The sequence below is a fragment of the Triticum urartu genome, chromosome 3A (genome assembly GCF_056163025.1).
Source record: "Triticum urartu cultivar PI428250 chromosome 3A, HENAU_Tu73, whole genome shotgun sequence".
Classification (NCBI taxonomy): Eukaryota; Viridiplantae; Streptophyta; class Magnoliopsida; order Poales; family Poaceae; genus Triticum; species Triticum urartu.
The window spans coordinates 567,650,805-567,677,427 of record NC_141875.1 but is presented as its reverse complement, the minus strand read 5'-3'; the positions used below and the strand labels follow the sequence as shown (position 1 = coordinate 567,677,427).

Here is a 26,623-nt window from a genome sequence, read left to right as displayed (position 1 = left end):
GGAGTATTCACAAGGTGCCAAACCATTACCTGTGCGCGAATGAGGAGGTGAAACCAATCGATGCCCTTGCTCCTATAAATCTCATTGATCATTATAGTAACAGGTATATGATCATACATAAGGTAGCAAGGTTTGATTTTCGAAGTATATATAGCAAGACTTAGAAGCTATAGAATTAGGACGGGAGACCTGGAACTTCTTAGAATCAGCTATAGCAAGACTTAGAAGCTATAGAATAATCAGCTAGAGGACCTACAGAGCAACGGCAACCCTATAAAGATCCATCGCGTTGGCGCCAGTTGCATGAGAAAACTAAGTGACAAGAACCAACATAAGTACCATTCATTATAAATAAACTCATCGAGACAATCCAAAACGTTAACACCATTCAGCCTCACAGATAAGGTGCAAATTCAAGAGGGCGGGGTAATAACTTGACAAAGGTCTATGATAGTAGGATAGGAAACAAGGCTAGGCAGCACAACTCTATGTCTATGGCGTAATCGACTTTCAACGCTTCCCGCCGCCACCGCCAATCTTTGGGCCCTTGGAACCCTTCTGCACGGCGCCCTTGCCCCCCTGTGACTTCTGGGACTTGGTCACCTCTGCCTTCTTGGCCTTCTTCTCATCCTTGGTCTTCTTGATCCGCTCCTTGATCTCACTGCAACATGATGAATCAAGGGTGAGATGATAGAAAAGCAAACAATAATATCAACAGCTGCTAGAATATCCAAAGTTATCAGTTTTCGCAACAGAAGATTTAGGCGTAGACACAATGCTGGAATAGGAATTAAGAGATTGAAAACGTACCGGAGAGCGGCTTCTCGGGCAGCATCACGGACTTCAGGCTTCTCAGCCCTCTTCTTCTGGATAACTTCCAGAGTGGCACCAACAATCGACCGTGAGTACGGCTTCTTGGTGGTGCGGCGCCTCTTCTTGGCAGCCTCAGCATGGATGTCCTGCATTGACACATCGAAGCACAGCCCAGTAAATACACATGACAGGACAAATTAGTAACCAAAAACAAAAAATAATCATTTGTCGCAGCAAACACAGGAAGTTGCAGATCATGAGGGTTAAGATTACAGAAGGACTGGCATGCATAAATACAGGCATGCTAAGAGAAGCAGTGGTCTATAAATAACATAACAAATGTGATCTAATTGTTTGTTATAAATACCAACACACAAGCATATCAAACTGTAGGGAGGAATTTGCCCTCAAATTAATGACAAGTGAAATGCAAATTACAAACAGAGTTCGTGCAACCTAATTCTAGCAACATTTCTTTGTCTAAAAATTAAGAACTTAGCAGCAAAATGTGATACCTTCTTGTGCTGCTTCCTGTACATCGCTGTCCAGCAAAGCTTTGCAGGCTTGAGGCGGTTGTGGAAGTAGCGCTTGCATTTTGAGTTGGCAAAGAGGAAAACCTGCAGCACAAAATATCTGAATCGTTAGTTGGTGGTTCCTGTTTGAAGAAGAATCAACAGAAAAAACTTCTAGGCTTAATACTGATGACCTAGACCATTCAACAACAATATAAGTGACCTTAACATAACAAAGTTTACCTGCGAATCCGAACGAATGAACCTGATACCCTTCCCTGGGTAAATCTTCTGGCCGCTAAAACGGCAGAGCTCGGTCCTGTAGAACAAATGAAACAACAATTTGAGCACTTAAGACAACAATTGTAAAACCATACTCGAGGTGTCACTACTATCAAACTAAGTAGAGAAGACAAGCTAATTTGCAATAACATATAGCTTACTTCAGAACCATCTTCTCAGCCTTAGAACTTTCACAAGCTCCTACCTAAAAATGAGATCAGAACAAACATGAGCAACACTTAATAAGGACATAAAGGAAGGGAACACAAAAGAACAATAACAACAAAGCAGGCTCTTTAGCATAGAATGACCACAAAGCACAATCATGAAAACCTCATAACCAACAGGGTGTAAATTGTGTACTCATGTTCATCTTTCATACTGAAGTGTGTGGTTTCGGGTGACTACTGGCTGCAGAAACTGGAGTAAATCTCTGCTGCAAAGCGGGTTCCCTGTTTCTCTTGCACAACAAAAATATGACAACTGTGCAACCAGAACGGCTACCATGCCTCAGTACTTGTGCTCTGGTCCAAATGAACCAACCTAAAGGTTGTGGTAACTTGACAGAGAGGCCCAATAGTAAGCTCATTATCAAGTAGCTACTGTCTAGAAATAGGATAAACTCTAGTACAAACAATGTCAGATGCATGTCAAACAAGAATCAAATGGGTGATGTTGGGCGACTACTGGCGGCAGAAAGTAGAGTTCAATCTCTGCTGCAAAGCGGGTTCCCATGTCTCTCTTGCACAACAAATAAATGGCAACTGAGCAACCAGAACGGCTACCGTGCCTCAGTACTTGTGCTCTGGATCCTACTTTAGACAAACAAAGAATAACACAACACCATAATCGTAAATAAAGGCTGGATGATTATTGGGTAACTACTGGCAGCAGAAACACAAAGACCCATGTACTGCACGGTAAAGATTAGGCCACCTAAAACTGCAACAGCGCATCTGTATTCGGTGGCCCAGTACCTGTGCAAGATCTCACGAACAGCAGGCAGAAAGTCACTTCAACAATAAACCTAACTGCGCTTGAGGTAATGGACGCATCCAGATCACGGGACAACAAACTATGCGTCGTCCCATGGCTCGCTCCCTCGCATCTGACGAAAGGACTCAAGCAAAACGAACACATCTCGAACACCCATAACGGCGAAACCCTAGGAACTAAGCCACTGCCGGTGACCTAGGCTACGAATCGAGAGACACGGCCGCCTATCATCGGATCCAAACCAACCAGACCTTGCGAAACGAAACGGACGAACTGGCGGAGGAGCAGCGCGGCGGAAGGAGGAGCGACCGCCGGACGGATTGGCCTAGGAGGACGGGGGAGATGGGCGGAGGAGAGGATGGGAGGGATACCTTGGGCGAGGAGGAGGCGCGGCGGCGGCGGATGGGGGGAAGTGGGGGGAGATGTGTGCCGCGGGTAGGGTTTTGATGACCTCGCGAGGGGTGGGGTGAGCGTGGGGTTGTTGGGCTAATGGGCCGTTCGAGTAGGGTTTGCTGGTCGGAGCCCACTGTTGCTCGACCGGGTTTTTGGTCTTGTAGGCTTTCTCATTTCCCGTGCTATGTCTTTTCTGGGCCACGCCTCCTCGTGTAAAAAAAAACCCAGAAATCAGAGGGTCCTCCTGCCAAGCTATGATCGACATCTTTCCCAACAACAACAAAAAAAAACTATGATGCTTGAAAATAGGGTAACAAAAGTATATGATGCTTGAATCCAACGTACAAATTATTGGGTGGTCAACTACATTTTCCATTTACAACAATATCACCTCAGTTATACACGGGCACTTTAATTTTCGAGCAAAAGGAAATAGGGTAACAAAAGTATATGATGCTTGAATCCAACGTACAAATTATTTGATGATTGCATCAGGGTTTCAGGTACAACAACACATGCATACAACTGATACAAATGTAACCCAGCAAAACAAAATATCCCTAATGGTCGAGGACAAAACTTTAGGATACAGAAAAATGTTCTGGGAGTCCAACTATTTCCTCCACGTGGATTTCACCTTGCTGCTTATTATCACCATCGGAAGTAGAAGTATATATCCTTGTGTAAACTCTTCATCCTTGCATTGAATAGATAGATACTCCCTCCGACCAAAATACTTGTAGTTGGAGGAAATTAGTACAAGTTCCCCCAACTACAAGTATTTCGGTACAGAGGTAGTAGATACTATATCTGCTTTCAGCTAGCATCTTTGTCCGGCTCAGAGCTTACAATCGGTAGGTTCCTTCTGTACTGAGGAGAGGTTAACCTCCTCTCCAACGGCGTCTTTCTCTTGCTCACCACGAATCTGTTCACACCCTTCCTCATCGGCATTATCTCAGGGAAGTCCTCGTCGGGAATGTTGGCGAGCTCGGAGATGTCCTTGATCTGGGCTGCCCTCCTGAACCATCTCTCGGCCTTGGCTTCCTCGGACATGTCCAGAGGATCAGGGTCCTTCACAGCAGAGCCTTCTAAGCTCTTTCCAGTATAACCTCCACCTCCGTAGCTTGAGTAGCCTGTTGCTTGATTAGGGTTAGTGGAACCAATGCCAGTAGTAGAAACCCTACTATCAGGATGTGAACCACTCCAATTTTGGTTGTTGTTGCTGCTCCAAGCATTGCTGTTGCTGTGATTACTATAGCCAGGCGTATAAGACGGTTGTGTGGGATAGCTTCCCTGATTGTAGGTAGATGTATCTCGACCCTCGTTGAAGCTCCCCTGAGAGTAGTTTGTGTTCAGAGTGTTCGAAGAGCCACTGGATGGACCACCCGCCTGATGAGGTTGTGTCTGATACTGATAGTTGCTAGATCCACCCCTGCCATCATTAAACCTCCCCTGGGACTGGGAGTAGTTTGTGTTCCAAGCACCAGTATTCGAAGTTCCACTAGATCGATCGCCCACCTCATGAGGTTGCTGTTGATGATGATAGTTGTTAGATCCACCTCTGCCATCATTAAACCTCCCGTGGGACTGGGAGTAGTTTGTGTTCCAAGCACCAGTATTCGAAGTTCCACTAGATCGACCACCCGCCTCATGAGGTTGCTGTTGATGCTGATAGTTGCTAGATCCACCTCTGACATCATTAAACCTCCCCGGGGAGTGGTTTGTGTTCAAAGCACCAGTATTTGAAGTTTCACGAGATCGATCACCGCCCTCATGGGGTTGCTGTTGACGCTTATAGTAGCTAGATCCTCCTCTGACATCAGTAGACGTCCCCTGGGAGTAGTTTGGGTTCCAGGCGCCTGAATTTGGTGTACCAGTAGATCGATCACCCATTTCATAAGGTTGCTGTTGATACTGCTGGCTGCTGCTTCCACCACGTGTATAACTACCTGGACTCGAGCTCTGCTGAGAGTAATTCCTATTCCAGTTCTCATTACTCGTGATGCTACTTCCCTGAGGGCCAATCACCTGTGAGGTGTTTGGGTTATTTCCCAAATGTCTTGATGGAGCATTTGTTTCTGGCAGCTTATCAGCTGATGGAGAACTTTCTGAAACTATTCCCGTATCTGGAGTACTCTCCGATGGCGCATCTTTCTTGGCAAAATAATCAGGAGGAAACGGAACAAATGGGACGAAATCGGAATTGTTAGCCTGCTCAAGCACACTGCGCCTCTGGTACTGTGGTGATGTCAGCGAGCGGTCTTTTTTCTTACTAATAACAAACCGGTTCTCACCCTTCCTCATTGGCATAATATCAGGAAAGTCTTCATCAGAAATAGCACTTGAAAGGTCATTTACACTGTCGAGTTCTGCGACTTTCTTGGACCATTTCTCAGCAGTATCTAATGATTTGTCAACATCTTTCCTCTCAGTTGAGGCCTGTGGGATATCGGGTGTGGAACTACCAGTTTCCTTATTTATTTGACAGTCCCTATCTGCCTGTTCATTACTCTTTGCATTCTGTGGCTTGGTAAACAGATCAGCAGATAATGGCACAAAAGGAACGGGGTCGATATCACCAAGATGGCCTGTTAATTTCCTGGGAGTCTCAGCATTTACACCCCCATTATCAGACTGATTGTTTGGGGCAGAAGTAGATGCCGAACGCCCAAGTATCCTGTCTAAAGTTTGACTAATCTTGGAGTCGGATGCTGTTGCTTGAGGGCTATTGTTACTGCTGTACTGTGCACTTGCCAATCTTCTCTCCAATGGTGTCTTCCGTGTGCTAACTACAAATTTATTGACTCCCTTCCTCATAGGCATAATCTCAGGAAAATCCTCATCAGTTGCCAGACTACTTAAATCAGCAGAATCGTCAAGTTGAGATACTTTGCTCAACCACCTTTCTGCCTTCTCATCGCTTTCAGCGAGTTTTCTCTCAATTTCAGATCTACCAGCATTAGTTCCACTAAGAAGCTCTGCTACACCGCCTAAACCAGTACCAGCAGATGCAGTTGTCGCTGGTCTTTTGCAAGCACATCTTAAGCATGACATGTTCCTCCCATAATTATAGAATTCACACCTTGGCAAAAGGACAATACAAAGTCAGCCATCTTGAAGCATAAATAACTTCAAATCACAAAAATGAAGTTAGCATGTCGAAGCTTACTGAGGGCATTCCCACTCTCCGCCAGTCAACATCTTCTTTGGCCGATGCTCATTGCACTCAAGGCACCTCGCATTTCTTGCAAAGTTCATAAAGCTACATCTGTAGGTTGCAGAGCATATTTAGAGTCAACATTACGAAAATATGAACAAGGGTAAAAATATTTCAAATAAGTACTCCCTCCGTCCCACAATGTAAGGCATTTGCAAAAACATCTTACATTGTGGGACGGGGGGAGTAGTAAACAAACCAGTAGCAAATGATCTCAAATGCGTCTGACAATACAAGTAGTTGCGAATTTATTTTACAGATGCGAGTTTTGGTCCTCTTTGTACAAAATTATGAGAATAGCACATAATTGGTCATGATTAGCTAAATGTTGGTTAGGAATATAGATGAGAAAACATACACGGAGGTAAAACAAGCCAAGTGTGAAAAGACTGAGACAACAACAGCATTGTTCAAAAATGAAAAATGATTTATTACATAGATGCATGCTTGTGCAAGACTATGCTACAGCACAAGAAAATGAGTGTGTATATTTTAGGTGTATCACATCTAGAAAGAGAAGATGTAGAATTTAGTCGGCACTTTAGAGTAAGGCGATGTGGCATGCAACTGTCAAGTTAATAAATAAAAATATCCACAACATACCTTGTGCAAATCCAGTCACCACGTTTCATCTCAACATTTTGCCCTGGATGCCTAGAGAATCGTTCAGGTTGACTCTCAACTGTTGACTCCACGAAACTGGAGGTGTGGGCAAGTCCACTAGAATTAACTAGCTCAGCCAAGATATTTCTGACAGCTGAATCAGTGAGTTCTTTGTCTTCTAAATAGTTGTTTGACGAACTGTATGTGTAACTTAACAAGTACCGAACAATGTCCACAGTTTCCGCTCTGACTGATTGAATTGCCTGGCAAAAGTTATCACGTCTTTAGTGTCTTGACCAATACAGTTCTGTCACATTGCATAATGTGGGATCAACATTTGTGAAATGGCAACTGAAACCTGTTGCAAGAATTCTTAAGAAATCTGTTCTTTCCGTACAGGATATGCTTATGGCTTATCCCAAGAATCCCCCTTCGGATTCGGTTTCAATAAATGAAATAAATGGGAATACTTCTACGGTTCTACCACAAAACATCTCAAACCAAAGCCCAAGTCAAATAGCTAACTATGAGGCTGTTTGGTTGACACCCCAGCACGCCCTGCCAATTCGTGGGCAAGCCAAAATTTTGGCGCAGCTTTCAGCTGCCCACGCCCCTGCCAATTTTGGCGAGAAAATGAACTGGAGAAGCCCCCCACGTCCTGGGCGAGCCAATTATTTGGTGGCCATTCAAAGGAGCGCCAGCACTTGGTCAACTACCAAATTTTTGGCTTGGCAGCTGCAGGCTCCAATCCAAACAGCCCCTATATATATGATGAGAAATCTCTCTGCCTTAATCCCTATCCAAAAAGGAAGGATTTGAATTTGTTCTATGAGAGCTCCAGCCTCCTCCACAACATCGAGGCCCCTAATCGCCACCACCGCTTCCTTCCGATGACGCAACCTCCACACCAGCCGCCACGCCTTCATGCCTCCGCCTGGCGCAAGTTATGTTTTGTGACTTTGTAGTTATATAAGTTCTTAGTTGAGCTCTGTGCCCCTCTGGATGTCATTAACAGTACAAGTCACGCATTAAGTTGTATGCATTTGCTAGTTAAGCTCTGTTGTTCACAGCTTGCTAGACTGCAAGTTGCATTCAGCAAGGCTAAGGTGTGATGGATGTTTTCCTCTAACTACATATATACTGACTATCCTTGTATTACTTTCTGTACAATGCCATGTAACCACAGTTGTAACCCTGGTGAAATCGGAACTGAAGAATATACAGCATTCCTATCAGATGTTCAACATCACCCATCATAAAAGCAACAAGGGGTGTAACAAAGGTGCAGCGAGAAAATGATGAACTGAAATGCTCAAAATTTAATGGGAATTATACAGAGGGTTGTCCCTGAACTGAATGGCATGTTTGGTATTTCCTTCTTAATTATATTTTTTACTGTATCGCTCACAACATATGGCTACAAATCCGGTAGAGAAACATATGCGGTAACTTGAGCTAACCAAAATAATTATCTAGTTGACTGATGATCACACATATCACATATGTAAAATCTACTGTAATATACTCCCTCCATTCCATAATTCTTGTGAACGGAGGGAGTACTAGACAACCACTCCACAAGAGTGATGTGACCAACTTGCAAAACGGATAAGAACTCACATTGTCCTCTTCACCCGCAAGGTATTGCTGCAGCCGCTGCGCAGATTCCTCACCTCCCTTGAACAGGGCCGGTGCAACGTTAGACACCACAACCTCGACATCCATCGTTGGCAGCGACCTGTGGTCACATCCAATCAATCAGCAACGTGAGGGAAAAAACCAGCCGGCCAGATGGCCAAGCGATTCACTTCACCTGAGAAGGTCGGGCCGGTCGCGCGCGAAGGCCAGGCAGGAGGACACAGCGGACTCCGCCTCGGCCGACAGGCCGCTGCCGGAGGCGACGGCGAGCTCATCGGCGGGGGAGGGGGCGCGGGCGGCGTAGCCGGCGGCCGCGAGGCGGTCGACCAGGCGGGACCATTCCGGGAAAGGGGCGTGGAGCGGTGGGGCTGACGAGGCGGAGCTGGAGCTGTAGGGGAGGGGTGAGGCGGCGGCGGCGGCCGAGGTGGAGAGCGTGCGGAGGGGAGAGGGGGAGGAGAGCAGGTGTTGGCGGCGGGATGCCGCGGTGCGCGAGGAGAGGATGAGCGCGAAGGCGGCGGCGGAGGGCCGGAGACGGAGCGGGGAGGAGGTGAGCAAGAGGGAGGACAGCAGCTTGGAGGCGCTGCCCATGGCGACGGCGGCGACGGCGGAGAGCCGAGACCTGGAGGAGGAGAGGGTTCTACGCCTCCTTCCTGTAGGCCTTTGCCTGCTACTCCCCAAATTGGCGGCCCAGCGGATGGTCGGGTTTAGCCGGACGGCGCTGTGGAAGAAATATCTCGGCATGATCGCACGGCTAGGATTCACCAATCACCCCGACAACGAGAGAGAGAGAGAGAAATGTTTGTTTAATAACCCTGAATTTTTTTAACACAGTACAAACGCAAGCGCTCAGACATATGTGCATGCACTCGCCTTTATGAACGCACATACGCATACCCTACGCTATGAGCACCTTCTGATCCGACATATCATTTTGAGATTTACGAAGTTACTGCAGGCGACTCATTGTCAATGGGAACGTCTCCTTCAACTGAAAGCGAGTCGCCGAAAATTTTGAAATAAATTCAGAAATAATGAGAGCGCCAGGGCTTGAACCCGATGGGCTGCGGATATCACTGTCCCTCTAATCATCCAATCTTCTACTCCTAATGGAACACTTGGTAGCCTGGTACGGTTTATTTTCGTCCGATTTTTCTTCGTCCCACATCCCACCACCCCCTTCCATTGTTTTTCTAATCCATTGGTTTATTCTTCTCTTCACTCTTTTCTTTCAAAAAATCAGCACTTTCCTAACGTACAAAAAATCACGGTTCTAACTTTCCTAACTTATCCAAATCAACGATCTCTCTCATCAATACAATTTGTTTTGGGAAATAAATAATATTTAGGAAACAAATAATGGATTTTAAGGAAATTAACAATTAAACATGACAAACAAATTTTATTGTGAAAGTATTATCTCTACTCCTAAAGTCCGTTTGTTGGTTTCGTTCATTTCCCTATCGATCGATCCTCTCCCCATCGATGGAGAGACATCTCCACTGTTTTTTTTTCTTCAAATAAAGTGTCTGCCTCCACCTCTCTCTCGTACGGGAAAAAATCATCACTTTCCTAACATACAAAAGATCACGGATCTAATTTTCCTAACTTTCCAAATCAATGATCTCTCTCATCAATGCAATTTGTTTTGGGAAATAAATAATAGATTTTCAGGAAACAGATAACGGATTTAAGGAAATAACAAGTAAAACATGACAAACAAATCTTATTGTGAAAGTATTATCTCTACTCCTAAAGTCTCGATACGTAGGTCGTTTGTTGGTTTCATTCGTTTCCCCATCAATGGAGAGAAATCCCCACCGATTTTTTCCAAATAAAGCACCTGCCTCCACCTCTCTCTCGCATGGAAAAAATCAGGAAAGAACCACCCACGCATACCCCTCTCGTCCGTAGATCTTGGGGGAAGATCCCGTAAATCAGGAAAGAACCATCCTGAGTGTAGGAAAAAAATAGTCGCCGATAAAATAAAAGACCAACTCATGAACGCCCCCACCCCTCCTCCTCTCGATCCAATCCCCCGGATGATCCACCTCCCCTATCGCCTGTCGCGCTGCTGCGTCGACCCCAACCGCGATGCCTGACTTTTCCACTGACGCTAAGGCCTTCATCAATCCCTCCAAGATCTGTGTCCTCCGCATTGTGCTGCCGCACCCTCCACTCTCGTCGCTGATACGTCTCCAACATATCTATATTTTTTTGTTGTTCCATTCTATTATATTATATGTTTTGGATGTTTTATATGCATTAATATGATATTTTATATAATTTTTGGGACTAACCTATTAACCTAGAGCACAGTGTCAGTTTATGTTTTTTCCTTGTTTTAGAGTTTCGCAGAAAAGGAATACCAAACTGTTGAGGATATGACTACCAGGAATGACCCGCCCAGGAGGGGCCGGGTCAACTACAATGGCGGTTTAAAAGAATAAAGCCCAAGAGTATACAAGATGATGGTTTACGATTAGGCTTATAATAGGCCCAAGCCGGGAGGCGGCTTATGGCCCATAGGTATAAACCACCATGTATGAATAGACTTGTAATACAAGGCATGTAAGAGATGTCACCGAGCCGGACACATTTGTATGAGCCGGCCGGGACTCTGTAGGCCGCAGGGCATCAACCCGTGTATATAAGGGGACGACCCGACGACGGCTTAGGGCAAGAGACAACAGATCGAGAGCCAAGCTAGTGTATTCGCTCCTTGGTCATTGAAACCTAACAATACCACATCAACTGGACTAGGCTTTACCTTCACCGCAAGGGGCCGAATCAGTATAAACCTCTCGTGTCCTTTGTCCCAATTAACCCCTTTAAGCTTCCTAGTTGCGATGGCTCCATGACTAAGTCCTTTCTCTAGGACATCTGTCATGACAATTCCACGACAGTTGGCGCCCACCGTGGGGCCAGCGCACGGTGGATTTGAGTTCTTGAAGAGCAGTTTTGAAGGGCTCAAGGGATACGCTATGGGCCGGATGACCAAGAGTTGGCACGGCAAGCTCTACATCGACGACGCAGGCTGGGGCCCCGACGCCGACTCAATTGAGTACGGGCACCGGGTCCCCTTCAGCGGAATCCACGTCTTCATTGGCCGGATCGGCGAGCCGGGCCTTGAGCCGAACACCTGCACCGACCTCATCGAGACGGCTCAGCGTGCGAGACCCGCCCGGACTCAGCCCGCCGTGAGGCGTGCCTTCGTGGGTTGCATCCATGGAGAAGAGTTTTCTGAAGGATCTGTGGATGGCGGTGAGACGGCTGTCTACTCTGACGGTGAGTCATCCACAGGTGAGACGGATTCATTGTATCAACTACAAGATGGCGGGCTTGGGGGCTGTTCCGATGGCAGCAGTATTCCGGACCCCTTTGAGCCGCCGAATAGACTGGTACACGGCCCGCTCAAAACTCTACGGCTGCGGCAGCGATATCCACCGGGTCGGCAGCGGCCGGGTGAGGAGACCCCGTGCGACCACCGGCTCAGGTGCTGATGGATCTCATGGATAGGATGACGGCCCTGTTGACCGCTGTGGTCGAACCGGCGCATAAGGCTCAGCATGATGCGGAGGTGGCACGTTTACGTGGGGAGGTAGCACAAGCCAAGGAAAACTTGGCGGCGGAGGACGTCAGGATGGTTGCAGAGCGGGCGGCTTTGGACGCTCGGGCTCAGCAGCTTCAATCAGAGGCTTTTCGGCTCACGATGGTTATGAACGCATCAAACGAGGTCATGAGGAGAAGGCACCAGAAGACTCAATCATGTCTGCCTCTGACTTACGATCCTAGGAACCTTTTCCACACACCTGGGGCCGGTCCCAGTAACCCACCAGAGGCAAACCAGATTACAACACCCGGGGCAGGGGCGCTGGTTCAGCCGCGGGCTATGGAACCCCCTCGTGTGAATACTGCTCCGCCTCATTATACACCAACACCACCGGGTCATTTTTCTAACCCTTTGGAGAATCTGATCGCTGCATCGGCATGTTTGGCGGCTCTCTCGATGGAAGGCGACTCCCCGACGGCGATCGAAACACGAAGGGTCAGAGAACTTCTTCAGACGGCTCTGGCACAGCAAGAGTCATACTCTTATAGTCGAGACAGGATTCATTCAACCCCTCGCCCAAGCCGGAGCCCGAGTTATAGCAGGCATATGGATTCATCGGTCGTGTCAAGCAACGCCCAGCGCCGTAACCAGCCGCATAGGCATGACCCAGCGCGTGATGGAGCTCTTAATTTGGTTGACCAGGATAGGATCCGCTAAGAGGCTGAGCGGGCGGTTCAACAGGCAGCTGAGCAGGCGGCTCACCAAGCTTTTCCAGTTTATCCAATGACCTCTATTGAAGCAGGTGTGACCACGAGGACTGGAGGTGTACCTTGCTTGGTGCCGGCTCTGCGTAATGAGCGCTTGCCAAAGGATTTTAAGGGGCCTCGTAAGGTGCCTAATTACACAGCTCACTTACAGCCCGGGGCATGGATTGAAAGTTACGAGATGGCCATGGAGTTACTGGAGGTCAGTGACGCAATGATGGCCAAGTACTTCACCATGATGTTGGATGGAATAGCTCGCACTTGGTTGAAGGGGTTGCCACCCAATTCCATCGGCTCATGGGCAGAGTTGAAAGCCCGGTTTATTCAGAACTTCAAAGATACATGCAAGCAACCGATGACGATTGTGGACTTAACTAATTGCAAGCAAGAGGAAAGTGAATCCACGACCCATTGGGTGCGCCGGGTGAAGGAAATAATACATTCATCTGATAAGATGGATGCCGGCTCCGCGGTCTTAATGTTGGAGAAAAATTGCCGTTTTGAACCTCCAAAACAGAAGCTAGGGCGGCTCAAGCGCGATTGTAATGACATGGGCCAGCTGATGGCGGCTCTCGTCAAATACGCCGACTCTGATATTACCAAGGATCCCGCGTCTGACGAAGAGAAGACAGGGAAGAGAAAGAAGAACGGCAATGGCAAGGGCCACCAGCATAACCCGACAAATCAAGGAGGTAATAATAAACATAAGGCTGACGGTAGTCTGGAGTTTGTGGCTAACACCAACGCACAGGGCAATAATCAGCGACGTAAGGGGAGGCCACCCCCTTGGTCCGGCGGGTCATGTCCCACTCTTGAGTAGCTGTTAAATGAGCCTTGTCCAAGGCACGGTACTCAGCAGAAACCAGCCACTCACTTATGGAAGGACTGTACGATCATGAAGGCTTTCAAGAATTCTAGCATGTTCGACGGTAATCATGGACCGGGAGGCGGCTCAAGCGGTGGCGGCTTTCTGTTGGAAATATGCCCTAGAGGCAATAATAAAATGGTTACTATTATTATATTTCCTTGTTCATGATAATTGTCTATTGTTCATGCTATAATTGTGTTATCCGGAAATCGTAATACATGTGTGAATACATAGACCACAACATGTCCCTAGTGAGCCTCTAGTTGACTAGCTTGTTGATCAATAGATGGTTACGGTTTCCTGACCATGGACATTGGATGTCATTGATAATGGGATCACATCATTAGGAGAATGATGTGATGGACAAGACCCAATCCTAAGCATAGCACAAGATCGTGTAGTTCGTCTGCTAAAGCTTTTCTAATGTCAAGTATCATTTCCTTAGACCATGAGATTGTGCAACTCCTGGATACCGTAGGAATGCTTTGGGTGTGCCAAACGTCACAACGTAACTGGGTGGCTATAAAGGTGCACTACGGGTATCTCCAAAAGTGTTTGTTGAGTTGGCACGAATCGAGACTGGGATTTGTCACTCTGTGTGACGGAGGGGTATCTCTGGACCCACTCGGTAGGACATCATCATAATGAGCTCAATGTGACCAAGGAGTTGATCATGGGATGATGTGTTACGAACGAGTAAAGAGACTTACCGGTAACGAGATTGAACAAGGTATAGGGATACCAACGATCGAATCTCGGGCAAGTATCATACCGGTAGACAAAGGGAAGTGAGTACGGGATTGATTGAATCCCCGACATCGTGGTTCATCCGATGAGATCATCGTGGAGCATGTGGGAGCCAACATGGGTATCTGATCCCGCTATTGGTTATTGGTCGGAGAGATGTCTCGGTCATGTCTGCATGCCTCCCGAACTCGTAGGGTCTACACGCTTAAGGTTCGATGACGCTAGGGTTATAGGAATAGATGTACGTGGTTACTGAATGTTGTTTGGAGTCCCGAATGAGATCCCGGACGTCACAAGGAGTTTCGGAATGGTCCGGAGGTAAAGATTTATATATGGGAAGTCCCGTTTTGGACACCGGAAGTGTTCTGGGCGTTATCGGTAACGTACCAGGACCACCAGAAGGGTTCGGGGGTCCACCGGGAGGGGCCACCAGCCCCGGAGGCCTGCGTGGGCCAAGTGTGGGAAGGGACTAGCCCCTAGGTGGGCTGGTGCGCCTCCCACAAGAGACCCAAGGCGCAGGGAAGGGGAGAAAGGGGAAACCCTAGGCTCAGATGGGCCTAAGGCCCAGGGTGCGCCCCCTCTCTCCCCCTCTGGCCGCCCCCCTAGATGCATCTAGGGCTGGCCGCCACCCCTAGGGGGGGACCCTAGATGGGGGCACAGCCCCTCCCTTCTCCCTATATATAGTGGGGTTTTTGGGGCTGCCAGAAACATGAGTCTCCCTCTCTCTTAGCGCAGCCCTACCCCTCTCCCTCCTCGTCTCTCGCAGTGCTTGGCGAAGCCCTGCTGGAGTGCCACACTCCTCCTCCACCACCACACCGTCGTGCTGCTACTGGACGGAGTCTTCCCCAACCTCTCCCTATCTCCTTGCTGGATCAAGGCGCGGGAGATGTCACTGATGACCCACAAGTATAGGGGATCTATCGTAGTCCTTTCGATAAGTTAGGAAAGATAGCCTATACCATATCATCCCATATCATCACATAGCCTATACCATGTCAATGCATCTCCCTCCAAAGATAAAGGGAAGACCTTCTTGATAACATCATCGGGCATACATGCAAGCTTAAATAATCCACAAACTTCATCCACATATATTAGGTGCTCATCAGGATGTAATGTTCCATCTCCTGCAAAAGGATTAGCTAGCGGTTTTTCTATCATACCCGAAGGAATTTCAAAGTAGAAATTTTCATTTTTAGTAGGTTCAGTAGGTTGAGGAGCAACTCTTTGCTCTACTGGTCGAGGTGAAGATACCCCGAACAAGCCCCTCAGAGGATTACTTTCCATAGTAACAAGTGACAGTAAATTTCAGCACACTATATAAAATTTTCCTTACCAAATTCCACCTACCAAAGGCGCTTCACTCCCCGGAAACGGCGCCAGAAAAGAGTCTTGATGACCCACAAGTATAGGGGATCTATAGTAGTCCTTTCGATAAGTAAGAGTGTCGAACCCAACGAGGAGCAGAAGGAAATGATAAGCGGTTTTCAGCAAGGTATTCTCTACAAGCACTGAAATTATAGGTAATAGATAGTTTTGTGATAAGATAATTTGTAATGAGCAACAAGTAACAAAAGTAAATAAAGAGCAACAAGGTGGCCCAATCCTTTTTGTAGCAAAGGACAAGCCTGGGCAAACTCTTACATAGAAGAAAGCGCTCCCGAGGACACATGGGAATTATCGTCAAGCTAGTTTTCATCACGTTCATATGATTCGCGTTCGGTACTTTGATATTTGATATGTGGGTGGACCGGTGCTTGGGTGTTTTCCTTACTTGGACAAGCATCCCACTTATGATTAACCCCCATTGCAAGCATCAACAACTACAATAGAAGTATTAAGGTAAACCTAACCATAGCATGAAACATATGGATCCAAATCAGCCCCTTACGAAGCAACGCATAAACTAGGGTTTAAGCTTCTGTCACTCTAGCAACCCATAATCTACTTATTACTTCCCAATGCCTTCCTCTATGCCCAAATAATGGTGAAGTGTCATGTAGTCGACGTTCACATAACACCACTAGAGGAGAGACAACATACATCTCATCAAAATATCGAACGAATACCAAATTCACATGACTACTAATAGCAAGACTTCTCCCATGTCCTCAGGAACAAACGTAACTACTCACAAAGCATATTCATGTTCATAATCAGAGGGGTATTAATGTGCATATAGGATTTGAACATATGATCTTCCACCAAGTAAACCAACTAGCATCAAGTACAAGGAGTAATCAACACTACTAGCAACCTACATGTACCAATCCCAGACTTAGAGACAAGAATTGGATAAAAGAGATGAACTAGGGTTTGAGAGGAGATGGTGCTGGTGAAGATGTTGATGGAGATTGACCCCCTCCCGATGAGAGGATCGTTGGTGATGACGATGGTGATGATTTCCCCCTCCCGAAGGGAAGTTTCCCTGGCAGAACAGCTACGCCGGAGCCCTAGATTGGTTTCGCCAAGGTTCCGCCTCGTGGCGGTGGAGTCTCGTCCCGAAAGCTTGCTTATGATTTTTTCCTCAACGAAATACTCCATATAATAGAAGATGGGCATCGGAGGGCCACCAGGGGGCCCACGAGGCAGGGGACACTCCCAGGGGGTAGGGCGCGCCCCCCACCCTCGTGGCTGGTGAGTGGCCCCCCTCTGGTACTTCTTGCGCTCAGTATTTTTTATATATTCTGGAAATAACTTCCGTGAAGTTTCAGGACTTTTGGAGCTGTGCATAATAGGTCTCTAATATTTGCTCCTTTTCCAGCCCAGAATCCCAGCTGCCGGCATTCTCCCTCTTTATGTAAGCCTTGTAAAATGAGAGAGAATAGGCATAAGTATTGTGACATAATGTGTAATAACAACCCATAATGCAATAAATATCGATATAAAAGCATGATGCAAAATGGACGTATCAACTCCCCCAAGCTTATACCTCGCTTGTCCTCAAGCGAAAGCCGAAATCAAAAAATATGTCCACATGTTTAGAGATAGATGTGTCGATAAAAATAAAATACGGACATGAGGGCATCATGATCATTCTTAGAACATCATTTTATATAATTATTGTCATATGATCTCTTATGCTAGAGTAACAATTCAATCACAATTTCAAGTATGAATCATAAACTTCATTGAAAACTAACAAACTATAATCTCAGTCATTGAAGAAATTGCAATTTATCATAACATAGGAAAGAGTCAATATAAGAGCTTTTCAGCAAGTCCACATACTCAACCATCTTTTAGTCTTTCACAATTGCTAACACTCACGCAATATTTATGGGTATGAAGTCTTAATCAGACATAGAGAAAGATAGGGGCTTATAGTTTTGCCTCCCAATGTTTTACCTCAAGGGTAATGTCAACAATAATAGTTCATGAAAACTCACATCCAATTAGCCATATATACCAGGATCTTTCCAACATATTTTGCTTGCCAAAAGATAAAATGTAAAAAGGAAAGGTGAGGATCACCATGACTCTTATGTAAGGTAGGAGATAAACATAAAAGATAGGCCCTTTGCAGAGGGAAGCAGAGGTTGTCATGCGCTTTTATGGTTGGATGCACAAAATCTTAGTGCGAAAGAACGTCACTTTATATTGCCACTTGTGATATGGACCTTTATTATGCAATCCGTCGCTTTTATTTCTTCCACATCACAAGATCGTATAAAGCTTATTTTCTCCCACACTAATAAGTCATACATATTTAGAGAGCAATTTTTATTGCTTGCACCGATGACAACTTACTTGAAGGATCTTACTCAATACATAGGTTGATATGGTGGACTCTCATGGAAAAACTGGGTTTAAGGGTATTTGGAAGCACAAGTAGTATCTCTACTTGGTGCAAAGAGTTTAGCTAGCATGAGGGGGAAAGGCAAGCTCAACCATGTTGGATGATCCATGGCAATATAATTTATCTTAGATGTAAGAAAACATAACCCATTACGTTGTCTTCCTTGTCCAACGTCAACTATTTACTATATCACATTTTAATGAGTTCTCACAATCATAAAAGATGTCCAAGATAGTATATTTATATGTGAAGACCTCTCTTTCTTTATTACTTCCTATTAATTGCAATGATGACCAAAACTATGTTTGTCAACTCTCAACAACTTTTATTCATAATACTCTTTATATGTGAGCTCATTACTCTCCATAAGATCCTTATGATCTCTTTTATTTCTTTTTACTTTTCTTTTATTCACTCAAGATCAGGGCAAAATAATCAAGCCCTTGACTCAACACTAATCTTCATTATATAGCTCACTGACTCGATTACATAGAGGGATCATAAAGCAAAACTCAAAAATAGAACATACCAAAAACTTTATTCTACTAGATCAAGATATTACTAAAAGGATCAAACTAAGAAAAACGGTAAAGATAGGAGTGTGATGGTGATACGATACCGGGGCACCTCCCCCAAGCTTGGCAGTTGCCAAGGGGAGTGCCCATACCCATGTGATTATGTCTCCTTTTTCGGGGATGGTGATGTGATATTCTTGGCGATGATGCCCCTTAGGATACGATTCTCCTCCTCGAGCTTATTGACTTGCTGCTTGAGGTCCATTATTTCCTTTCGAAGCTTTTCTGTAACAGCCAAAGCTCCTTGCACCCAAGGGTGTTGCATAGCTGCGGGAGAACAAGTGACACTCTTTTTCATATTTTCATAAGAAAGAAATCTAACATTGGAAGGGATAACCGAGTTTGGGATAGCCGAGCTCTGTAGTTCCCCCATTGTGAATCCAGCTCGGAAGCGAGAAGTGACTTCTTGATCCTCCTCCATGGCATCTATCCTCTTCAAATCAGCCTCCATCTCTTCCTCCGTTGCTGGCCCAAAGTGGTCAACATTGCTGTTTGTCATTGATCTTGATGCCGGATGAGACACCCGGCTCTCCCCGACTGACTCTTGCGAAGACATCTTGCTCTAATCTGCAGCAGCAACAGCTCGAAACACAAACAGAGGATAATTGCGTGATACGGGAGTCAAAACCTTCGGGAGATTATATAATGAATTTTTACCGACCAAAATACGTAACATGCAAGAAAACGGAGTCCGGAGAGCGCACGAGGTGCCCACGAGGTAGGGGGCGCGCCCAGGGGGTAGGGCACGCCCTCCACCCTCGTGGAGCCCTCGTGTCCTTCCCGGACTACTTCTTATTTTTCTATTTTTCTAAACATTCCAAAACGGAGAAAAAATGCCATTAGAACTGTTTTGGAGTCGGTTTACTTACCGTACCACATACCAAATCCTTTTCGGAGTCTGAAACGTTCCAGAAAGTGTCCCTTATGTATTCCTCCGGGGTTACGGTTTCAATAACATTGGTTTCAACATTTATAGGATTACCTGAGATATAATATTTGATTCTTTGACCATTCACCACCTTCGGATTTGTGCCTTCGAAGTTGTTGATTTTTATGGCACCGGAACGATAGACCTCCTCGATAACATAAGGACCTTCCCATTTAGAGAGAAGTTTTCCTGCAAAAAATCTTAAACGAGAGTTGTATAGCAATACATAGTCACCTACATTAAAATCACGCTTTTGTATCCTTTTGTCATGCCATCTTTTAACTTTTTGTTTAAACAATTTGGCATTCTCATAGGCTTGGGTTCTCCATTCATCAAGTGAGCTAATGTCAAATAACCTCTTCTCACCGGCAAGTTTGGAATCATAGTTGAGCTCTTTAATAGCCCAATATGCCTTATGTTCTAGTTCGAGAGGTAAGTGACATGCTTTTCCATAAACCATTTTATACAGAGACATACCCATAGGAGTTTTATACGCAGTTCTATAGGCCCATAATGCATCATCAAGTTTCTTGGACCAATTATTTCTAGATCTATTAACAGTCTTTTGCAAAATTAATTTGAGTTCTCTGTTACTCAATTCTACTTGACCACTAGACTGTGGGTGATAAGGAGATGCAATTCTATGATTAACATCATACTTAGCAAGCATTTTACGGAAAGCACCATGAATAAAATGTGAACCACCATCAGTCATTAAATATCTAGGGACTCCAAACCTTGGAAAAATAACTTCTTTAAGCATCTTAATAGAGGTGTTATGATCAGCACTACTAGTTGGAATAGCTTCTACCCACTTAGTAACGTAATCAACAGCAACTAAAATATGTGTATATCCATTAGAGGCAGGAAACAATCCCATATAATCAAAGCCCTAAACATCAAATGGTTCAATAACAAGTGAATAATTCATAGGCATTTCTTGACGTCTACTAATATTACTAATTCTTTGATATTCATCACAAGATACAACAAACTTATGGGCATCCTTGAAGAGAGTAGGCCAATAAAAACCAGATTGCAATACCTTATGTGCAGTTCTATCTCCCGCGTGGTGTCCTCCATAAGCTTCGGAGTGACACTTGCGTAGGATCTGTTCCTGTTCATGCTCAGGCACACAACGTCTAATAACACCATCTACTCCTTCTTTATAAAGGTGCGGGTCATCCCAGAAGTAATGTCGTAAATCATAGAAAAACTTTTTCTTTTGCTGGTATGTGAAATTAGGTGGTATAAACTCAGCAACAATGTAATTAGCATAATCAGCATACCATGGAGCAGTGTGAGAAGCATTTATGACATTTAATTGTTCATCAGGAAAGCTATCATCAATAAGTAGTGGGTCATCAAGAACATTTTCCAACCTAGACAAGTTATCTCAACGGGGTTCTCGGCTCCCTTTCTATCAATAATATGCAAACCAAATTCTTGTAGCAAGAGAACCCATCTAATAAGTCTAGGTTTAGCATCTTTATTTTCCATAAGATATTTAATAGCAACATGATCAGTGTGAATAGTTACTTTAGAATCAACAATATAAGGTCTGAACTTATCACAAGCAAATACAACTACTAAGAATTCTTTTTCAGTAGTAGCATAATTTCTCTGGGCATTGTCTAGAGTACTAGCATATTGAATAACATTTAATTTCTTATCAACTCTTTGCCCTAGAACAACACCTACATCATAATCACTAGCATCGCACATAATTTCAAAAGGTAAATTCCAATCAGGTGGCTGAACGATAGGTGCAGAGATTAATGCTTTCTTAAGTATTTCAAATGCTTCTATACAATCATCATCAAAGATGAACGGTATATCTTTTTGTAATAAATTAGTCAAAGGCCGAGAAATTTTTGAGAAGTCCTTAATGAACCTCCTATAAAAGCCGGCATGACCAAGGAAACTTCTTATACCTTTGATGTCCTTGGGACACGACATCTTTTCAATAGCATCAACTTTAGCTTTATCAACTTCAATGCCCCTTTCAGAAATTTTGTGCCCCAAGACAATACCTTCATTAATCATAAAGTGACATTTCTCCCAATTCAAGACAAGGTTAGTTTCTTCACATCTCTGCAAAACTCGATCAAGGTTGCTTAAGCAATCATCAAAAGAGGACCCATAAACGGAGAAATCATCCATGAATACCTCACAAATCTTTTCACAAAAATCAGAGAATATAGCCATCATGCATCTTTGAAAGGTAGCAGGTGCATTATATAAACCAAAAGGTATACGTCTATAAGCAAAAGTACCGAAAGGGCAAGTAAAAGTGGTCTTTGATTGATCATCAGCTGACACAGGTATCTGAGAGAAACCAGAATAACCATGTAGAAAGCAAAAATGTGTATGTTTGGATAATATTTCTAGCATTTGATCAATGAAAGGTAAGGGGTAATGATCTTTTTTAGTAGCCTTATTTAATTTGCGGAAATCAATTACCATCCTATAACCTATAATAATTCTTTGCGGAATCAATTCATCTTTATCATTAGGAACGACAATAATACCTCCCTTCTTAGGAACACAATGGACAGGACTTACCCACTGACTATCAGCAACGGGATAAATTATACCTGCCTCAAGGAGCTTTAGTATTTCTTTTCTTACCACTTCTTTCATCTTAGGATTCAGCCGTCGTTGGTGATTAATAACCGGTTTGACATCTTTCTCCAAATTTATTTTGTGTTGACATAGAGTCGGACTAATGCCCTTAAGATCATCAAGAGTATATCCAATAGCAGCACGGTGTTTCTTCAGAATTTTCAATAATTTTTCTTCCTCCTTCTCTGAAAGGTTAGCACTAATAATAACAGGATATATCTTCTTTTCATCAAGATAAGCATATTTAAGAGTATCAGGCAATGGTTTAAGCTCAAAAATGGGATCACCCTTGGGTTGAGGAGGATCCCCTAAGATTTCAACAGGCAAGTTGTGTTTCAGAATAGGTCCCTGTTTAAAGAACACCTCATCTATTTCCCTTCTTTCATTCATAAACATATCATTTTCATGGTCTAGCAAATATTGTTCTAAAGGATCACTAGGAGGTACGACAATAGAAGCAAGACCAATAATTTCATCTTTACTAGGCAATTCCTCTTCACGGTGTTGTCTACGAAATTTAGAAAAGTTGAACTCATGAGACATATCACCTAAACCAATAGTAACAATATCCTTTTGCAGTCTATCCTAGCATTAACAATGTTTAAGAAGGGTCTACCAAATATAATGGGACAAAAGCTATCTTGTGGGGAACCAAGAACAAGAAAATCAGCAGGATATTTAGTTTTCCCACACAAGACTTCAACATCTCTAACAATCCCAATTGGTGAAATAGTATCTCTATTGGCAAGTTTAATTGTGACATCAATATCTTCTAACTCAGCAGGTGCAATATCATGCATAATTTCTCTGTATAAGTCAATAGGTATTGCACTAGCACTAGAACCCATATCACACAAGCCATGATAACAATGATCTCCTATTTTAACAGAAATAACAGGCATGCCTACCACAGGTCTATGTTTATCTTTAGCACAAGGTTTAGCAATTCTAGCAGTTTCATCACAGAAATAAATAACATGCGCATCAATATTATCAGCCAAGAGATCCTTAACAATAGCAATATTAGGTTCAACTTTAACTTTCTCAGGAGGTGTATAGGTTCTAATATTGCTTTTATGAACCACATTTGAAGCTTTAGCATGATCTTTTATCCTAACAGGAAAAGGTGGTTTCTCAACATAAGCAGTAGGAACAATAGGATCATTATAAGTGATAGTCTTTTCTTCAACTTTAATAGGTGCAACTACTTTTACTTCTATGGGAGGATGATATTTAAACCACTTCTCCTTAGAGAGATTCACATGAGTAGCAAAAGATTCACAGAAAGAAGCTACTATCTCAGAGTCAAGTCCATATTTAGTGCTAAATTTACGAAAAACATTGGTATCCATAAAAGATTTAACACAATCAAACTTTTGTAACATCTCAAATTTTCAATTTGGAATGTTATACAATAGATCATCTTTGCATATCATATTTTATTGCATTTTGGTTGATCCTAGAAATTTCACGCAACTCAAGGACCCTCGGAGAGAGTTGGGGATTTCGTTATTTTCATATTTGAGTTTTCTCAAATTTTAAAAATAGGATCATTTGATTTTATTTATTTTATCTTCAATTATTCGTATTATCAAAATATGAGAGAGGGAATAAAATGACTTTCCCAAAATAAATAAATATTGAGGATTTAATAATAAAATCAAATAAGATTTTATTTTGGTTTTATTTGCTATTTTATTTGAATTTAGGAAAAATGCGCATTTTTTAAAATTGCATTTAGGCCCCAAATAAATGTTCATCCTGTGCGGCTTGATTTTAGAAGCCGGGGAAAATTTATTTCAGGATTTTTGGAGTCCGTTTAGTATTCCTTTTTTTTCTAAGCGTAATTATTTAAAAAAACGCGAACCGACCTTGGGCCGTGTCCGGCCAGGACTCCGCCTGGCCGGGGGCTTTATATAGCACGCCACCCGGGCCGCCTCAGCCCAAAGCCGCCGCCGCGCCGCCGCCCCACCGCCGCCGGAGCCCCGCCACCGACGAGGTCGAACCGCCGTCGCCAGCCGGTTTTTTTAGAAAACCGTTGATTTTCACCCGTTTTTTGGTTTTTTTAGATTCGTTTTTTTAGATAGATCGGTTTTTTTCTCGGTTTAGTTAATTAGCGAGCGTTCCCTCGTTCATTCGTTTTAACCAACGTGTTCATTGTTTAGATCCAGATAACAAACATTCGTTCGTTAATCTGTTCGTCGTTTTTCTTTTTCTCGGATTAAATCCGCGATTTTTCTGATCCCGATTTCTGATCCGATTTTTGTTTTAGTATAACTTTTCGCTCGTTTGTCAGAATCAGGCGATTCAAGCGCCTAGAGTTTCGTCTCGAAACCCTCTTTCCGTTTAACCAACTTAAACCAGTTTTGCTTCTGTAAAATTTGACCTAGATCCAGATTAGTAAACGAAGCTTGTTTCTTTCGCCGTTTGTCTTTCGTTGCTTCGTTCGATTTGATTCTTTTTGCCAACCGGAGTTCTTAAGTTGAACTTTCTGGTTAGATCTCTTATTTGAGTTTTACCTATGCATTAGTTGAGTATTTATTGTATGCTTGTTTGTTTGCGATAGAGTACCCGGAGTGCGCCGCTTGCTACTTTGAATCGCTAGGTTTTGCGGATCATCAACAAGGCAAGTAACACTTTGATCATACCTCCTATTACCCAATTTTTATTGCATTAGATCAATCCTCACACATTGCATGATTAGGATCTAATTAAATTGTGGGTTGGGAAGTAGATGAGGTAGTACCTATTGCCTGTTATTATCAAACCTTTGGGAGTTACTTCTACGTTTGCTTATATTGCTATGCTATGCTAGTAGACGTGGATTGGGTGAGTGAAATACATGACAGATGTGAGATTGTTAAATTAATGGTTTATCTAAGGTGGCAACTTAAATACACATCTGGATGGATTGAGGCACCTGGGTATTCCAGCGATTGCCTATTTTTCTTTCGGACCGCCACCCAGACTCAAAGGGATCATGAGATTATTCATACTAGAAACTTCCGTGTGTAGCCACAAGCTACTATGGGCTCTAGCATAGTTGATTAAGTTGTGCGAACTCTTACAGTGGTAGACTAGCAGATGTAGGGGAAAGTAGGTGTAACGGTCTACCCGTTCGTAAGGTGTGAGCGCTTCTGAAAGACTATGTCTCGGTCATCCGTTTCTCAAACACCATGTAGTGCGAGAATCCCAACGGAAGAGATCGAGTCTTGTGGGGAAAAATGCGCAAACCTCTGCAGAGTGTATAAACTAATCATGGTTAGCCGTGTCCCCGGTTATGGACATCTTGAGTATCTAGTACTTGGATTATCATGTGAATCTCATCATGTTACTCTAATTAATTTTGTTGGGTTTTTAATGATGATGCCTAATTAGGATTGAGAGGGTGTCTACACTCTCAATGTTTAACAACCACCCTAATAGTTAATAAAATGTATTTCTTTACAGTAGGGAAAAATTGGCTTTACGCAAAACTGTAACCATAGAGCTTTCCACCAGCCAAATATGCATGTAGTATAGTCTTATTCTTTCATTGCTCTCTATGTGTTACATTGCCAGCATATTCCATGTGCTGACCCATTTCGGGCTGCAACGTTCATGTTGCAGACTTTTCAGATGACGAGTAAGGTGCCTTTAGGTCATAGTTCTATACTCAGTGATGCCGTTGGAGTTGATGGACTCACTTATCTTCCAAGCCTTCCGCTGTTATCGTTATTAGATGGCCTTAAGCCATATTTATTGTAGTAAGTTCTCTTTTGAGACTCTCGATGTAATAAGTGTGTGATTGCTACTCTGTTATAAATCCTTCAAGTACTGTGTGGTGTCAGCATTACTGATCCAGGGATGACACCGAAGCACAGAGATTGGACCGTTTGAGGTCTGGTCGCTACCAAGATGGTATCAGAGCACACGCTGACTATAGGACACGACCAGTAAGCTAAAGCCTTAGATCACTACTCGCTCTTCTCATTTTGTGTCGGAGTAAATGACCACGGGTAGCCTAGCTGGCTCCCCCTGGCCCTTCTGAAAAAATTACGAGCTGGTCCGGCCCTCAAGAATCCAAGACGTGGGGCCGCCTTCCCCTTGCCGGCTGTCTCCCAGGCCGACTATCGGAAGGTGGCCCGACTTTAGCCCTCATGAAGAAAGCCGCGGGAGGGCCGGCTCCGAGAAGCCGGCCACGAGAAGGCCGACTCCAAGAGGCCGGCTCCCACCAAGCGGTCAAGATCGTACCCTCGAAGTCTGCATCCACATAACGGCAATGTGATGGGGCGTGGCTACAGTAAAGCCTGCCACCCCCGAATCCTGGAGCA

The 26,623-nt window shown here is 44.2% G+C and overlaps 2 protein-coding genes across 3 annotated transcripts; both read right to left on the bottom strand.

Annotated features, from left to right (window-relative positions):
- Positions 1 to 317: 317 nt before the first annotated feature.
- LOC125545113 (large ribosomal subunit protein eL24) lies at positions 318 to 3,076 on the bottom strand. 2 transcript variants are annotated; one of them, XM_048708982.2, is made up of 6 exons: positions 2,975 to 3,076; positions 1,769 to 1,812; positions 1,569 to 1,644; positions 1,329 to 1,430; positions 811 to 959; positions 318 to 661 (listed from the first exon to the last, which is right to left on the bottom strand). In XM_048708982.2, the coding sequence occupies exons 2-6, from the start codon at positions 1,777 to 1,779 to the stop codon at positions 511 to 513; spliced, it is 489 nt and encodes a 162-aa protein (XP_048564939.1). In that variant the 5' UTR covers positions 1,780 to 1,812; positions 2,975 to 3,076; the 3' UTR covers positions 318 to 510. The 2 variants fall into 2 exon arrangements, with proteins under 2 accessions (XP_048564939.1, XP_048564940.1); XM_048708983.2 differs by having other exon boundaries at positions 2,855 to 2,996.
- A 377-nt stretch (positions 3,077 to 3,453) lies between these two features.
- On the bottom strand, positions 3,454 to 9,204 carry VAR3 (zinc finger (Ran-binding) family protein). The gene is made up of 5 exons (XM_048708979.2): positions 8,630 to 9,204; positions 8,437 to 8,554; positions 6,817 to 7,079; positions 6,166 to 6,264; positions 3,454 to 6,078 (listed from the first exon to the last, which is right to left on the bottom strand). The coding sequence occupies exons 1-5, from the start codon at positions 9,193 to 9,195 to the stop codon at positions 3,813 to 3,815; spliced, it is 3,312 nt and encodes a 1,103-aa protein (XP_048564936.1). The 5' UTR covers positions 9,196 to 9,204; the 3' UTR covers positions 3,454 to 3,812.
- Positions 9,205 to 26,623: the final 17,419 nt, after the last annotated feature.

Coding starts and splice junctions, on each gene's coding strand:
- LOC125545113 (XM_048708982.2), bottom strand. Junction 1,431..1,568: donor TCATTCGTTCGGATTCGCAG/GTAAACTTTGTT, acceptor TTTGTGCTGCAG/GTTTTCCTCTTTGCCAACTC. Junction 662..810: donor GCCCGAGAAGCCGCTCTCCG/GTACGTTTTCAA, acceptor ATCATGTTGCAG/TGAGATCAAGGAGCGGATCA.
- VAR3 (XM_048708979.2), bottom strand. CDS start 9,195: ATGCCGAGATATTTCTTCCACAGCGCCGTCCGGCTAAACCCGACCATC. Junction 7,080..8,436: donor TTGCGGGTGAAGAGGACAAT/GTGAGTTCTTAT, acceptor AACTTTTGCCAG/GCAATTCAATCAGTCAGAGC. Junction 6,265..6,816: donor GGTGACTGGATTTGCACAAG/GTATGTTGTGGA, acceptor TGCAACCTACAG/ATGTAGCTTTATGAACTTTG.